The sequence below is a fragment of the Oryctolagus cuniculus genome, chromosome 17, assembly GCF_964237555.1.
Source record: "Oryctolagus cuniculus chromosome 17, mOryCun1.1, whole genome shotgun sequence".
Classification (NCBI taxonomy): domain Eukaryota; kingdom Metazoa; phylum Chordata; class Mammalia; order Lagomorpha; family Leporidae; genus Oryctolagus; species Oryctolagus cuniculus.
In genome coordinates, this window is record NC_091448.1 from 22,414,282 (window position 1) to 22,431,594 (window position 17,313).

General features: G+C 56.0%; 1 protein-coding gene across 1 annotated transcript; it reads right to left on the reverse strand.

Annotated features, from left to right (window-relative positions):
- Positions 1-444: 444 nt before the first annotated feature.
- On the reverse strand, positions 445-16,061 carry PSMD3 (proteasome 26S subunit, non-ATPase 3). Its single transcript, XM_008271427.4, has 12 exons — positions 15,628-16,061; positions 11,046-11,236; positions 9,768-9,905; positions 8,149-8,285; positions 7,146-7,336; positions 6,916-7,019; positions 2,638-2,752; positions 2,419-2,538; positions 2,171-2,274; positions 1,784-1,939; positions 1,032-1,082; positions 445-892 (listed from the first exon to the last, which is right to left on the reverse strand). Exons 1-12 carry the CDS (start codon positions 15,845-15,847, stop codon positions 815-817), a joined length of 1,605 nt encoding a protein of 534 aa, XP_008269649.1. The 5' UTR covers positions 15,848-16,061; the 3' UTR covers positions 445-814.
- Positions 16,062-17,313: the final 1,252 nt, after the last annotated feature.

Sequence of the window (17,313 nt, forward strand, 5' to 3'; positions counted from 1 at the left end):
GGAGCACTCGGTGCAAATACAGATACTGCAGCTGACAGCCACGAGCCCAGCGTGGGCCACAGACTGGCTAGGAAAACAGTTTGCCCCGACCACACCCTAACTAAAGCACCTGATGGTGGGAAAGGGCCTTGGCCACTGAGTCCGGACCTGGAGGACACGTGGAATTCAGCACAGTGGAGGGGACGTGTGGCCAGAGGCCGAAGGCTACCAGGTGCTTTTCAGATCAGGGCTTGGAGGAGCAAGACTGTGACGTGCCAGGTGCTGGCCAGAGAACAGACTCGAGGCGGGAGCAGTGGTGCTCAGGATGCAGCTCGCCTCCTCCCCGGCAGCTGCGCAGGCCCTCGCGCTGCCCTGGAAACCAGGACTCCAGACCAGGGAGAAGATTCCAGGCCTTTTGATACGGCAGCCATGGGGGCCAAGAGTAGTAACTGATGCACAAAGAGCTCTGGAGAACATTTTTATTGTTAAAAATCATAATTGAAGCTTCAAAAAACATAGAATTGAACACATGTCCCAACTCCAGTGCCCTACTCCCTTGAGGAGAGCACGGGGCTGTCCCTCCCTCCTGCTGCCCACGCCACTAGCCAGGACCCTGTCCTGGGGAGGCCACCCGCTCTCCTGCCACCGTGTGCTAAGTCACCGGGTGGGGAGGGGCCCTGGGATGGGGGGCGGCTCCCAGCACCCCTCACCCTCTGCATCTAGGCAGTCTGTGAGCTGTGTGTGGGACAAGGGGGCCAGTCCCCTGGGCAGGGGGCCTCCGGGAGGAAAGATGGAGAGCCAGTCCCCGCTCACCCACCCCTCCCCAGCCCCCAGCTCAAGGGAAGCTGTCGTCGTCATCTTCTGCCATCTCCTTGGCAAACTCCAAGTCTTGCTGCTCCCGTTCGCGTCGCTCCTGGGGGAGGGGCGGGGGCAGTGGGTGTCTCACTCCGCCCAGGCCTCCGAGCAGCTGCCCCCTTCCCCCCTTCCCTTTCTGCATGCAGGTGCCCCCCCTTCCCCCCCCCCCCGGCCTACTCAGAAAGCAGGGAGCTTACCTCTGCCGACTCCAAGTCCTTGTTGTAGGATTTGGGAGGAAACCTCATGGCCTGGAGCACAGCAGGGTGGGGGAGGGAAAGAAGCAGTGTTGGTCTCACCTGCCAGGCCTCGGGAGGGGACGCTCTCCAGCTCAGCCTAGCAGGGAACTCGGCGTGGAAGCAAACTATTACAATACCAGGTGGCAAAGGCCAAACAAGGAGCAAGGAGAACCTGGCGGAATACATGAGCAGCCCTGTGCCAGGCAGAGTTGTGGGGCTGGGGCAGAGCTCACGTGTGAGAAGCCCTGAGCTCGCTGGCGCTAGGTGGGGGAGCAGCAGTGGGAGCGGGGACGAGACTCAAGGGACCAGACACAAAGGCGCACGGCTCTCCCAGAGTCTGGGAGGAGAGCAGTGAAACACAGCAGGGAAGTGCTAACAGCAGCCAACTGCCCGCCAGAGGCGAGGGCCCGAGAACCTTCTCTGCAGTGACGTGGTGGCCCCACATCTTGCTCAACTTAGACCCTGCCAAGTGCCCTAGAGTGGCTGCCTCCTCAGTCCCCCTCGCCTGCAAAGCAGTCACGGTGGCTTCATACATGGAAAACCAGGCTCCAAGAAGCTAAAGGACCGAAATCCGGAACCAGGCTGGAGCCGTGCACCCCGAATCCCTGCTGACCGCGTCCCTTATGAGCGTAGTCCTCTGACCCTCCAGGATTTTACGGCTGCTGGAGTGTCCGAGGAGTCGGGAGGGAGGGAAGTGCCCCCGCAGCCCTCACCTTGACGGACATGTTGTGGATGTCCAGGCAGAAGGAAATGCGCTGGTGGAAGGCCAGCTGGGGTTCTCGGGTGGAATAGATGTCAATCATCTCCTTGGACTGCACGTAGCCCTTCTCGTGGTTGATGCTGGCCTCAATGACGCCATCCCGGATGGCCTGAGTGTCCCCCAGGGGAGGAAAGGTCACTAGCCCATTAGTCCCAGTCCGTTCCTCTGCTATCCTTACACATACACACACACACACACACACACAGGCAACCGCCTGGCTTTGCGGTGAATGAACGGCAGGCCCCACAGAGACCAGGCCCCTCCTCTGCCTTCCTCCCACTCCCACGCACGGGACAAGAGGGCGATGACCTGAGCCACCGCAGGTCCTGAACCAGCCCACCTTGGCAACAATGAACTCAGCATCTTCAGGGCTATCCAGCTGCAGCTTCTGGGCGATGTCGGCCAGGGAGATGCGGGAATAGGAGAGGCTGATCATGCGCACACCTGGGGGAGGACGGGGTGGAGGGGTGGGCAGGGCAGGGCAGACACAGGCCCTTCACCTGCTCACAGATACCCCCACCCGGGGCTGGCCTGTCCCTGGGAGAAGCCCCGTATGGGTCCCCTCCTCGAACGGAGCCCGATCCACACCTGTCTTAATCACATTGTGTCGCAGCCGGATAATCAGGGTGTAGGTCCCATCTGCTTGAAACTTCTCTCCAAACTGATCGAGGACCTGGTTGAACTTGGCTAGGTTTCCTGTCCTGACGGCTGCAGGGGCACAGGAGTAGGTCAGATGCTGCATAGGGGCACCGGCCTCAGAGGCCGCAGTGGAGGGTCTGGGGGCCCAGGAGGGCACACGCGGCTTACCTTGGGTCAGGAGGAAGTAGGGTGTGAGCGAGCGCTTGAGGGAGGGCTGGCGGAACTGCAGGCGGTCTGGGATCTCTCCCAGCAGGAGCTCGACCACGATCAGCAGCTTGTGCACCTGTGGTGCGACAGGGGAACACAGCACTCAGCGTGGCCAGGGATGAAGTGGAGCGGGGCTTCAGTTTGGCCAGACATACTGCGAGCTGGGGCGAGGCAGCACTGGCTCAGGACCACTGGCGGAAATGCCCGGGCGCCTGGCTCACAAAGCGCGCCCCGGGGAGCCACGTGCTGGGACTGGCTGACCCTTGAGCTCACAGCGCCTGAAGCCTCACAGCCTCTGGCCAGGCAGCAGACCCTGCTCTGAAATGGCAACGCTCTAAGGAAGAAGCCAGGTCGGGGGGTTTCCTGGCTCAGAGGTCCAGAGAATGGGACACGAGCCAGACCAAGACACTGAGCAGCGCACTGCTCCTGGAGAGAGGAGGGGGCGGCGTGGAGAGCCAGGGCTCAGGGAGTGGGCACAGCGCATGGATGCGAACGCTGCTGAGTGTGCCCACCTGGACTGGGATGGGTGCGGAAAGGCAGCGCAGAGGGGCTGAGTTACTGCCGGGCAGCAGGAACAGAAACACACGCTGGCAAAATCACACCAAGTGTCGGGGCGGGGGGGGGGGTCACGCCCACAGCGGGGAGACTCCTCACCTCCCCACACCCCCACCGAGCCGCCCTTAGCTTAATCCACGTGTGGGGGGAAGCCACGGACATGGAAGAATTCAGTAAGTGCCTAAAGGGTCTGACGAAGCAGAAACAGGAAGGAGAAAGCTCCAGTCAAGGGAGCAGCGGCAGGGTGAGGGGGCTCTCAGGAGAGAGGGGCAGGCTGCCGGGGGACGCGCACCCTGAAGAGGGCGAGGACACTCTCCCTACTGGGCAGGCGGCGGGCAGCCGTAGACGCGCCTGGCAAGAGGAAGGCAGACCTAGAGCTCTGCTCAGTGAGGCGACTGTGCACGCTGCCCAGTGCAGGGGAAGCCTCCAGAAGGGTTAACTGCTGGCATGTCAGCGCGGGCGTCACAGCAGGCCCACACAGAAGACGCAGCCACGTGAAGGGAAGGACCAAACCGGGCTTCCCACCTGGACCCCGTGAGCAGGAGGAGGCAACGGCAAAGGGCTTGGGGGGTCTGTTTGCGACAGGCCACGTTTGATGAGTCGGGGCTATCTGAACAGAGAGGAAGCAGCGTGAGCGGAACCGTGTGTGCCCCAGAATGCTGTGTCACAGGCCTAACCCCCGGGCCCCGGCGGTGACTATTTGGAAGTAAGGCCAAAGCTAAGGTAGACTGAGGTGAGGGGGCGGGCTGGGATCCAGTGTGAGTGGCGCCCCTATGAGAGAAGCCACAGAGGGTGAAAGCAGAAAGCTGGCCGAGCGAGGCAGAGAGGCCCTTGGAAGGCGTCGACACCTTGCTGCTCGACTTCTGGTCTCAGAACTGCGACAGAATCGATTTGTACTAAGCCATGAAGTCTGAGGTTCCTGGTCACAGCAGTCTGGGCAGCCTCACCTGCCAGTGATGTGCTTCCAGGAAGCATCAGAGGTGAGAGCCAAAGCTCCCAGAGCCCACGGGGTCACCTGGGGGAGAGTGTGGACTTCACTATGGGCAGCCTGACTGTCAAAATGCTGGCGAGAAGGAGCAGGGAAGGAGAGAGACAGACAGACACACAGACACCTGACTGAGGGGCTGGGCCAGAGGCCTGCTGCTTGGAGCCAGGAAAGAGATGGCCTGGCTGCCTTAGTGGGAGGAAGCAGGGTGGGGGCGCAGAACTTCGTGCCCAGAGAGCCCGAAACAAACAGGTGATGGGCCCTGGGGGACACGGGAAGGGATGGGATCAGGAACACAGGAAAGGCGGCTTTCGGTAGACGGGGAAAGACATTCAAATTACAGTGGAGAGAAGGCAGCTGCAGAATAAACCCTGGAGCCTTCTTCCAGCCCCCAGATGGCTGGGCCGGAGCTCCCCACGCAGAGCGGGCCGTGGCGGCCTTTAGAACTGCGGACTTTCAGAACTTTTTAGAACTGCGGCCCCTGCAGATGCTCCTCCACTTGCGATGGGGCTACATCCCGATAAACCCATGCTAAGTTGAGAATGCATTGAATGAGTGTACGGACCATCCTAGCTTAGCAACAAGGCCCACTGCAGAACACCAGTGTGTGGCTGCTGACTGAGGGGCTGACTGGGAGCTGCACTCACTGCCACTGCCCAGTGTCGCCAGAGGATGGCACTGCAGAGCGCTAGCCCAGGGAACAATCAACATTCAAAACCTGGGGGCCGGGAGGAGTAAAATCCTCTGCAGTGCCGGCATCCCATAGGGGCGCGGGTCCTGGCTGCTCCACTTCTGATCCCGCTCTCTGCTGTGGCCTGGGAAGGTAGTGGAAGATGGCCCGGGTCCTTGGGCCCCTGCACCCCATGGGAGACCCGGAAGTGAAGAAGCTCCTGGCTCCTGGCTTCAGATTGGCCCACCTCCGGCTGTTGTGGCCACTTGGGGATAAAGGAAGACCTCTCTCTCTCTCTCTGCGTCTGCCTCTCTGGAACTCTTTTAAAAAAAAATCAAAACTTCCAGCACTGTTTCTATTGAATGTATATTGCTTTTGCACCTTTGAAAGCCGAAATACCCTAAGTCAAACCAACTTACGTACTTTGACATAGCCCCAGCGATTCACCTGCTCACTCAGTAAGGTGGTCGGCAAGGGCAGAGCTCCTGAGGGGTCTGTGGCTGTCCTCTCTTGAACACGCACGCACTGCCCCTTCTGCCCTCTCAGGGCGCCCTCAGCAGCCACACACTCACAGCCCAGCCTGCTGCACCTTCCTGCCCACGGGGCTTCTCCACAGGAAACTCAGAACTTACACACACAGTAAAATCTGGTTTGAAAACTGCTTTAGGGGCAGGCGCTGTGGCACAGCAGGTTAAACCACCGCCTGTGATGCATCCCGTATGAGTGCCGGTTCGAGTCCCGGCTGCTCCATTTCCACATTTCCAATCCAGCTCCCTGCTAATGCACCTGGGAAAGCAGCAGCAGGTGGCCCAAATGCTTGGGTTCCTGCCATCCATGTGGAAAACCCAAAGGAGTTCCAGGTTCCTGGCTCCAGTGTGGCCTGGACCCAGCCACTGTGGCCATCAGGGAGTGAACTAGAGAATGGAAGACCTCTCTCTGCCTCTCCCTCTATCACTCTTTCAAATAAATAAATTTAAAAAAAAAAATTCCCAAATAATTACCAAAAAAAAAAAAAAAAAAAACACTTTACCCTGTAAAACCTCTCTCCTGGCACGACTCAGTCTATGTTAATTATTTGTATTTTTCATGTTTTTTAAAAAAGGATTTATTTTGAAAGGGTTACAGAGAGAGGGAGAGACACACAGAGATCAATCTTCCATCCACTGGTTCACTCCCTTTATGACAACAACGGCCAGCGCTGGGCCAAGCCAAAGCCGGAAGCTTCCTCGGGGCCTCCTGCGTGAGTGGCGGGGCCGCAACACCGAGGTCATCTTCCACTGCTTTCCCCAGGCCATTAGCAAGCAGCTGAGCCAGAAGTGGAGCAGCCAGGACACGAGCTGGAGCCCACACGGGATGTCGGCAACACAGATGGCCACAATGCTGGCCCTGCTTCTGGAGATTTTAAAAAGGCACTTCAGTGTGTCTTATATTGTAAGGAATCTCACATCCGGCTCCTGTATTCCATGAGTCTGAAAAGCAATTCCTTTCTGTAAAAGTTCTACCCAAACTGTTCAAAAACCAATTATTTTTGTTTTTAAGATATCTATCTTCCTTCCTTCCTTCCTTTCTTTCTTTTTCTTTGCCTTCAGACACTCTCCAGCCGTCCAGAGTGCACTCTCTTGGTTCACGTCTCTGAGAGATAGCGTTCCCCATCCCCTCCTATCTCCCCGTGCCTCAACACCACTTCTTGGTGACTGGGAGCTCTTAGGCGGCCACGGTTTCTCTGTGCAATCAGTGAGCCGCAGGCGGCGTCCTGGCTCCTTGCTCACACAACACCTGCTGCCAAGCGGGCATGGAAGGGGCAGCTCAGAGCCAGGGTTTAGCGACACAGTCCAGGCCCAGCGGGGCCGGGACGCAGCCGCACCCTCGCCTCACCTCCCAGAGAGAACACCCCCGTCACCTGCCGGAGGTGCAGGCTGTGCTGCTTTGTGCGCCCTGCACATGGCACCTGAGGAAGGGTCCCTGCACAGGGACCCACAGCTGAAGTGCTCTCAGATGAGGGAGGGGAGGGGAGGTCCCTGACGCTCACCGTCTGCTTGAAGCCAACAGCTGTGTGCTGAGGGGCCTTGCGAAGGGCATTGGTCATTGTTCTCCGGGCCTCTGAGTACTCCAGCTGGATGGCTTTGATTCGCCCTGGTGTGGAGGAAAGGACAATGGTGCCACCCAAGCCTCCGGCAAGCCCGAGCGCCGAAGGGGCCTGGTAGAGGTCATCCCTCGGGAGAGTCGCACCAGGCGAGCCCGAGACAGGCCCTCGCTCACCTGTGTAGTAGAGGTACCTGGCCCACTCATTGTTGTTGGCCTGCTCTGGGAACACGGACTTGGACACCAGCTTCTCGGCCTGGTCGTACAAGCTGTAGTGCAAGTAGTTCCGCAGCAGGAGGTTCAGCAGGGTGGCCTGCCCGTCCGCGTCGTGCCGCAGCGTGGCTGTCCGCAGCCGCGCGTGCAAGAAGCTTCACGAAGGAAAGAGAACAAGGCCTCAGTGACAACTCTGTGAACTTCCTTTTAGTCCTCATTTGCTCGCAATGCCTAAAAAAGTGGTAACAACTGCCCTTCTGGTTATTCTGAAAATTCAACTACCAGCCGCCTACGGTGGGAGACACCTCTCTAGGTGCACAAAAGGACAGAGCTCTGCTCTCAGCTCCCCAGTGCGCAGGCTCCAGGAGTTCACCGCGTCTACCCGGCAGCCTCCCCCACGGATCGCCCGACACGGGGGACACTGGGGTGCGGAGGATGAGACGCACTGGGAAGGCAATGCCTAGGCCAAGCCTCAACGGAGGCAGCGGGAAGCGCACTGCTGGCTGAGGGGGGAGCTGGGCGAAGGCTGGCACACCCGCGGCGAGCAGGAGGCCAGCGGGGCTGAGAGGAGAGTCGGGAATGGGGAGGAGGGGCAGGAGAGGAGGCCAAGCAGGCTGCGGTGGCCGGGTCACACCAGGCTCTGTAAACTCTTGTCAGGACTCGGAGGGAACTGGGCCACTGCGGATTTGAGCAGAGGAGAGCAGGGTTTTCTGTCTGTCTCTCCACTCCTAATCCACCACTCAGCCTCCCTTAGCAGTCGGGGTGAAAGGAAGCGCCTGGGATAGCTCTTAACCTGGGTCCTCATCTACAACCAACCCTCCCCTGGCCCAGGGCATGTCACCCTCCCCTTCCTGCTGGGTACCTTACAGCTACAGCTTGTTGCCCTTAGCAAGTCCACAGTTCTGTGGCACTGACTGACCAGGCCCCTAACCCCAAGGCAGCAAGTGAGACCCCTGGTAACGTGTACCTGCGCACCACGTCCAGCTTGTCCAAGAACTCATAGACCCGGGCGTGGTAATAGTAACACTTAGCGGCCACAAGATCTAGGGCCCGGCGATTCTGGGTACTGATCTTCTGCATCAGGTCATCCGAGATTTTCTGTGCCTGGGGAGGAAGCCCAAAGACAATCAAGCGGTCGTTTCTCAAAAGGTTAAATAGGAATTATCACACGAGCCAGCAAATCCCCTCCTGGGCACTCATCCAAGAGAACTGGCAACACTCACGCCCATCTTGCAGACCAATGTTTACAGCACATCATTCACAACCACCCAAAAGCAGAAACCACTAAGTGCTCGCCAGTGGAGGCATGGAGAAACAAAATGTGGTCTAGCCACACAAAGGAATACTAGGCTCCCATGAAAAGAATGAAATCCTGATACAGGTTACAAGGATGAACCTTAAAGATATTACACAAAGTGAAAGCAGCTAGCTACAAGGGCCACATATTGTGTGATACTATTTATATGAAACACCCACAACAGGCAAATTCTCCTAAGGGACAGAAAGCAAGTTAGTCGCTTCCAGGGGTGGAGTGAGGGAGAATGGGAAGTGATTACTAATAGGTCTGATCAGTCTTCTTGGGATGAAGAAAATGTTCTGGAATTAGTGGTAATGGTTGTATAATGTTGTGAATATACTAAAAACCACTAAATCATACACTTTAAAGGTTGAGTTATATCTCAAAAGCAAAGAAAACAGTGATAAGAAACGGAAAAACTAAAACTAGAAACCAGGAAGGGGAGCCCGTCGCTTCTTGGGCGACTCTCGCAGCTGTGGCTGAGGCCGGTGAGGGACCCTGTCCCTGCTGGGGAGCGGCGGCAGTGCTGAACTCAAAATGGAGGTCTCTGGTCCCATAAGAGTTACCATTTATTCAAATATCATGAGAGCTTATTAAGTGCAGAACACAGTAACAAATACTCTTATTCATTTATTTGAAAGGGAGAGTGATAGTGAGAGAGGGAGAGAAGGGATCTTTCATTCATTGGTTCACTCCCCAAATGCCCGCAGCAGCTAGGGCTGGGCCAGGCTGAAGGCAGCAGCCAGGAAGTCCACCCCATCTCCTACATGGGTGGCAGGAACCCAAGTACTTGGCCGTCATCCAATGTCCCCCAAGTACACTGGCAAGAAGCTGGACAGGAAGTGTGGAGTGGTCAGGACCAGAACCAGGCACTCTGAAATGGGACGCAGGTGTCCCAATAGTAGCCTAAACCTGCTGTGCCACCATGCCCAGCCTTCAGTATTTTTAAACATATAATTTATAAAATCCTTTAAAGAAGGTCACACTGGTAATTCTCATTTTATAACTAATTAATTTACTAACACACAGCTAGGGCAGGGACACAGGTCTATCTTCAAATCTACTTTTGCCAAAAAGTTTACTTTGCTGGTATTGTGCCACTGACGGGCAGACACCGCCAGCCCTTCCCACAGTGCCCGGAGCAGGGCCAAGCACATGCTCCGCGGGGCAACATTCTGAGGGATGGCTCTCAGCGAGCCCGGGGTCATCTCCGTTTCTCCACGAGGGACGACCCCACCCACCCCTCGCCCTGCCCAGGCTCGTCGGCGGCTCTCACGCGTCCTGGGTACCTCTTTGTATCGCTTGCTGTTCATGAGGAAGATGACAGTGAGGAGCTGGAGATAGGCTTCCACTTCAGGCAGGAGGGGCGCTGCCGCGGCTTTGCCTGTGCGGGGACGGAACTGGAAATCGGCTTCGGTGTCCATGGGCTGGGGGAGGACAGGAGGCAGCATGTCAACCACGATCGGGTGGAGCCCCCACTACGCCTTCCTACATGGCCTCAGTAAGTGTCTACTATGTGCCAAGGTTTTGCAGGGATACAAAAACAAGCACGCGCCGTTTCTTTCCCAGCAACACTGCACGTCTAACCCAGGGCTGCAGGGTATCACAGGCTCCGGAACAGAACACAGAGGATGACAGCAGGAAACTCCAGAGTGCCCACATCCAGGCAGAGGGAAGACACCGCCACCGCTGAGCCACTGCAACCCTGTCGGGCAGGGTTGCATGAAACTGAAGATGGACTCACGAGACTAAAAACCGGATTTTTGTGGGAACAAAGACAATCTGTGGAAAATGGACCTACACACAGCGCCTATCTTCAGATCCGTCACTGAAATGGACAGAAACAATGCCTGATGGTCCCCAAGGTGGGACAAACTCTTCACTGTCCTGCTTCCAGCATTTTCTGAGTCTCCACTTGTATGGCACAGACTAGACTACACAGGACTCTGGGAGACGCAGGCGCTCAGGGTGAATGAGGTCTGAGAAGGCTGAAACCTGGTGTCATGAATGATGACAGAGGAAGCCTCCCCTGGCTCGGAGACCAACCATCGCCACCAGAGTGCCATCGTCAGCACTCCCCGTGTGCCAGGCTCTGCTCTGAGAGCTCTCCCCACAGCTAATCCAGTCATCACACGGAACCCAGGGAGAAGAGGGGCGCACTGAGTTCAGGTCGCTTGCTCAGTGCCACACGTACTAACTGGTAGAGTCTGCACTCAAACTCAACTATCCAAAGCCAGTGCTCTCAATCACTGTTCTAGACTCTCTGTTGTCTGTCTCACAGGCCAGGAAGCAGCCTCTTGTCTCCTGTGACAATGAGACGTCGCCCAGTCCAGGGAGAGAGCGTATGCTGGGAGGAAGCGGGAAGTGAGTTTGGGTGGGAAGGGCCGAGTCCCCACCTGAAAGAATGAATGAGGGCTCCTGCGCTCCTGGGCAGATGGCTACCTACGGCGGCTCTGGCTTTACTCCTGCCACGGCCGCTAACGAGACAGGTTCTCAGGAAGGGAAGCGATTACATCCCGGGCTCTGGCTTCAAGCCTCCCGCCATCAAGCTGGCCTGACCCGCTCACCTCCTCCAGGAAGGACAGCAAGAAGTCTCGCGTGGTGTTATTTGCGGTGAAGAAGCCGTGCACAGCCTTGTACAGGACGTAGTGGTTGAGGCGGCGTGACGTGGAAGGCAGCATCCGCAGGGCTCTCAGGACGAACCTGGGCTCCTTGCCCGAGACGGCCTTCTCCAGCTGCTTCACATGCTCCTTGATGTCTGCGGGGGACAGGGGAGAAACGTCACTCCACCCCGGCACCCCTCCACCCCTCCACTCCTCTACCCCTCCACCCCTCCACCCCAGCAAGCAGTGCAGGAGATGGCCAATCACCTCTTGTGTCCTAAAGTGTTAAGCAGTACTAAGGATTCCATACACTGATTTTTAGGATAAATAAAGATCAGAAACAACGTGATTGAAACTCGTGGAGGGGCTGGCAATGTGCCACGGTGGGAGGCTGCAGCTTGTGACACCAGCATGAGTGCAGGTTTGAGCACTGGGTCTGCTTGTGATCCCACCTCCTGCTGGGCCTGGGAAGGCAGTGCAGATGACAGACTGAACACCTGGGCCCGCCACCCCTGTGGGAGACCAGAATGGAGTTCCCAGCTCCTGCCTTCAGCCTGGGTCAGCCCTGGCTATTGCAACCATTCGGGGAGTGAATCAGCAGATGGAAGATTTCTCTCTGTCTCGCCCTCTCTTTCCAACTCTCTGCCTTTCAAATAAACAAAAAGGAAACACATGGAAATTTATCAGATCTCAGTATAGGAAAAACTAACTATAAACAATGAGAGAAATCTCTCTCACACACAAATACACAATTGAGGAATCTAACATTGTAGAAATGTTTTGTGTAACTGTGTAAAAAAAATTGCAACAAATGTGATCAAAGATTCATATTTTATTTTACAAAGAGCTGTATAAATGGTTAAGAGAAACTATATTGGCCGGCACCACGGCTCACTAGGCTAATCCTCCGCCTTGCGGCGCCGGCACACTGGGTTCTAGTCCCGGTCGGGGCGCCAGATTCTGTCCTGGTTGCCCCTCTTCCAGGCCAGCTCTCTGCTGTGGCCAGGGAGTGCAGTGGAGGATGGCCCAGGTGCTTGGGCCCTGCACCCCATGGGAGACCAGGATAAGTACCCGGCTCCTGCCATCGGATCAGCGCGGTGTGCCGGCCGTAGTGCACCAGCCGTGACAGCCATTGGAGGGTGAACCAATGGCAAAGGAAGACCTTTCTCTGTCTCTCTCTCTCACTGTCCACTCTGTCAAAGAAAAAAAAAAAAAAAGAGAGAGAAACTATATTGCCACAGTTTTCAAGTAAAAAGATACCAACGGCTGGCGCCACGGCTCACTAGGCTAATCCTCTGCCTTGTGGTGCCGGCACAATGGGTTCTAGTCCCGGTTGGGGCACCGGATTCTGTCCTGGTTGCCCCTCTTCTAGGCCAGCTCTCTGCTGTGGCCCGAGAGTACAGTGGAGGATGGCCCAAGTGCTTGGGCCCTGCACCCCATGGGAGACCAGGAGAAGCACCTGGCTCCTGCCATCGGATCAGCGCGGTGCGCCGGCCGTAGCGCACCAGCTGTGATGGCTATTGGAGGGTGAACCAACGGCAAAGGAAGACCTTTCTCTCTCTGTCTCTCTCTCTCACTGTCCACTCTGCCAGTCAAAAAAAAAAAAAAGATACCAACACAAACACAGAAGACAAACAGCTAACAGATTTGAAGAACATATTTTACTAGTATTCAAATAATTGCAAGTAAACATTTTAAAGTACCAAACTAGTAATATATTAAAAATAATAACAAACGACTACAGTAAAAGGGGTATTTTTGCTAACATAATGTAAACTAGCAGTTTTTCTGGACAGTGTCCAACACAAACCTTAAAAATGTCCACCTTTTTTCTAACATTTAAAAAAATGAAAAGCAGAGCAACAGAGAGAGGGAGAGACAGACAGATCTTCCATCCACTAGTCTACTCCCCAAATGCCTGCAACGGTCAGGGCTGGGTCAGGCTGAAGCCAGGAACCAGGAACTCTATGGGGCCCAAGCACTTGAGTGGGCTTTCTCCCTCCCAGGATGCATTGGCAGGAAGCTGGATCAGAAGCAGAGTAACCAGGACTTGAACTGACACTGACACAGCACGTGGGAGTCCCAAGTGGCAGTTTAACCTGCTGTGCCACAATACCTGCCCCTCATTCTCCCTTTTGGACTTAGGCATATAGATTCTAGGAATTTATACTGAAGAAATAATCAAATAAGTGGATCAGAGGGCTGGGTGTTTGCTGCAGTGTTATCAGAGTGCCTGGTTCCCATCCGGGCTCTGCTTCTGATCCAGCTTCCTGCTAGTGCACTCTTTGGGAAGGCAGAGATGATGGCTCAAGTACTTGGGTCCCCGCCACCCATGTGGAAGACCTGCACTGATGCAGAGTCCTGAGCACCCGGATGTGGCCTGGTCCAGCACTGAGCGGGGGTGGGGCGTGGGGTGGGGGGCATATCTGGTAATGAAGCAGCAGACCAAGACCTCAGTGATCCTGCCTTTCAAATAAAATGAAAAAAGGAGAAAAACAAAATTTTAAGTGGATTAAAAAACTTGGGTATGGGGGCAGGCATTTGGCTTGGCGGGCAAGATACCCACTGGAGTGCCTGGGCTCCATGCTCGCTCCTGGCTCCTGATTCCAGCTTCCTGCGATGGTTCAATAACTGGCTTCTTCCCACCCCTTTATAGGAGACCTGGATTGAGTTTGTGGCCCCTGGCTTTGGCTGCTGTGGGTATCTGGGGACCAAATCAGTAGAAGTGAGCTCTCTGTGTCTCTCAGATAAAACAACACTTATGAACAAAGTTGATCATGCAAGGTTATTTGTAACAGAAACTATCAAATGTATAGCAATAAGGGAATACAATCAATTAGCAGGGTGTTCAGTCACTTTTGCATGATCAGCACTTAGCACAGGGTGCCTGGGCCACACAGATGATACAGTAGCAATATTTATGGAAGGTTTACTAAGTGCTTACCAGGTGTTAGGCAGAGTCCTAAGTATTTTGGTGTTCACAATCCAATGAAGTAGGTACAATTACTGTCACTTATACACATGGGGAAACTAATTCTGGAGCCTCTAGTTATAACCTCCACACTACGTATGCAACAAATGCTTCTGGAACAAACTGAATATTGACTATGATGAATGAGAAATCCAAAATCGTCTGTATTTAGTCACAGATCTAACAAACTGGATATATGACCTGACCTCAACTGTGGGAGAGCAGCTTGAAAATTCAAGGATAAAAGGTTAACCACGGTGGATTTTTCTCACCTGCTACTTTAGACATCTCAGACTTTCCAAAACCCATACAATCAAAGTGAACTACTTAATCAGAAAATGAAGTATTTACACTAAACACACACATATACCTCAGCCGCTGTCTATCATCACTTTAGGTAAAAGGATCTTTATTAGACACTGATCCTGGGTCAGGCAGGAGCTGGTCCAGCCAACGCTCTGGAATCCTTAAAACCCTCACCCAGGAGTGTAACTCCTCAGTGTTTAGGGCTAGTTCCTCATGCAGGCAAGTGAAAAGCAGTGGGGGGTCACAGAGGGAAGCCTCACTCTACCCACTCCAAAGTGGGCAGGATGCTGGGGGGCGGGCACAGAATGAGTGAGTGGGCTTGAGACACCTGCACCTCCCCCCATACGGGAGGGCCTGGCTGGGCCTGAGTCCTGGCTCTGCTGCCCATTCCAGTTTCATGCCCATGAGCACTCTGGGAGGCGGCAAGTGATGGCTGAAGTACTTGTGTCCTTGCCACACGCGTGGGAGGCCTGGGTTGGGTTTGGGCTGCCTGCTTCGGCCCAGCCCGGCCCAGCTGTTGTAGGCATCCGGGGGAGTGAACCAGTGGATGCAAGACCTGGTTGTCTCTCTCTGTTTTCCAAGAAAATCCAATGAAAAATAAATGAATGAATGAATGAAACAGGCAGGAAACTGCGAACAAGCACTTAGGATACAAGAAATTGGGGGCTGGTATGCAGAATTTAGACTGTGAGTTAAAAGTGTGAGTATGTGTTTAAACCCACTGGGAGTGAGCTCCGGAAGGCAGAGGGAAAGCGCAACGGGCAGTTGGGGCACTTCAATTAGAGAAACAAGGAAGCGAGCTAATAGGTAGAAATGGATCTTTTCAGGGAGCTTGCTAAAGGCAACCAGGGCAGCAAAAACCGTTCGCACACCTTAAAACTCAGGGGTCTGTATTGTTACCCTGGTTGCCTTTACACGCAAACTCGGGTTTCTAGAGGGATCAGTTCACTCCTACTGCTGGGGACCCCTGATGGCTGGGTGGGATTTAAATCCAGCAGCTCAGGGGAGGGCTGACGAGGCCCGGTGCGACCTAAACTTAGATGCAATCCCCGAGAAGGACGCAGAGTCAGTGGTCCCCGGCCTGGAGAGGTCCAGTCACTGGGGAAGGGGTCCTAGGTGACAAGGCGGGGGGGCGGGGGGCAGGCACTTGGGCGCGATCTCAAAGAACCAGCGGTGGTGGAGGTTGCGCTGGACTTCCCGGGAGAAGTCCAATCGCTGGGGTCGCTGTCACCCGTGCCCGTAGCACTTCCCCGACCCGGGTTCCCGTACCCTCCAAGGTGACGGTGTCCAGCTCTCGCTGGGAGTGCTCAGCCGCCGCCGCCGCCGTCTTGCCGTCTGCCTCCCCCGTTGACCCGGCACCCGCCGCCGCCTCCTCTTTCATCTCCACATCCTGGGGAGCCGGGGGCGGTGGTGGGTCCTGTTCCCCTCCGCCGGGCGGCGGCTTCGCTTTGTCCGCACCGCGGCGCCGCGCCGAGCCCTCCTGCTTCATGGCGCCCGGGGTCGCGGCCTAGTCCGGGCACCGAGGCCGGGACCTCGCGTAAAGCCTCGCACCACGGACCAGGAACCGAGCCTGGCCTGCACACGAGCGCGGGCTAGCGTCGGGCCGCACGATGACGGAGCAGCTGCAAACCCCTTCCCGGCGCTGGGCCTTCTGGGAAGCCCCAGGCTCGGCGGGCCGATAGCCGAGTCGACAAAGGGAAAAGAAATCAACCGCCGAGGTGCAGGATGGAGGCGGATGTTCGAGGAAGCGGCGGGGAGGAGCCTGTACGAGTTTGAAAGGCTTGCTTTGGCGTGCGTAACTGTTGATTTTCTGTTCCTCTCGAGTGCGTTTCTGCGAATGTCCACGAGAGGTCCCCTCACAGCCTCCGACCTCCCCCAGTCACTGTGGAGTGGGCAGGGCCTCTCCGAAGGCAGGGCGAGATGACGTCACGGGTGCCGGGCGGGTTTTGCACCCAAAGTGGCTCAGTTTTCCCGAGCCAGGGTCCCCTGGGAGAGCCGGCGGCTTTGCGCTCAACGGCCGCCAGGTGCGTCCAGCGCGAGGGAACAGGCGGGTCGTGGAGCTGGGCTGTTGGGGTTAAAGCGGGATTGCAGCGTCTGAAGAACCCCGTGGTTTCAGTTCAGCCAGAAAATCTCCAGGCTGGGAGCGGGGAGGGTGCTTCCGGAGACTCATTGGAGTTTAATGAAAGATAGGGGTCCACTTGTGTGCTGCCCAGGACCAGCACAGGATGAGTCTGGGGCGGCGTTTTGTCTAGCGGCTAACCCCGCACCCCACATGGCAGAGCCTGGGTGGAGTCCCGGTCTGCACTTCCAGCCCCCTACTGCTGCACACCCTGGGAGGCAGCAGGTCATAGCTCAGGTAGCTGGGCCCTGACACCCACGGGAGGATGTGGAATGAGTTCGTGGCTCTGCGCTCTGCCTGGACCAGCCTGGGCTGTTGGGGATGCTTGAGAGATGAACCAGCCAGATGCAGGTTTTGTCCATCTGACTCTCTGCCTCTCAAATAAAAATAAAATTTTTGTTTGTTTGTTTTGTTTCTTAATCACTTTAAACAAGCAAGCAGACTAACAAAACTCCCTCCCTCTCTTTTTTTTTTTTTTTTTTTTTTTTTTTTTGACAGGCAGAGTGGACAGTGAGAGAGAGAGACAGAGAGAAAGGTCTTCCTTTGCCGTTGGTTCACCCTCCAATGGCCGCCACGGCCGGCGCGCTGCGGCCGGCGCACCGCGCTGAACCGATGGCAGGAGCCAGGAGCCTGGTGCTTTTCCTGGTCTCCCATGGGGTGCAGGGCCCAAGCACCTGGGCCATCCTCCACTGCACTCCCTGGCCACAGCAGAGAGCTGGCCTGGAAGAGGGGCAACCGGGACAGAATCCGGCGCCCCGACCGGGACTAGAACCCTGTGTGCCAGCGCCGCTAGGCGGAGGATTAGCCTAGTGAGCCGCGGCGCCGGCCCCTCCCTC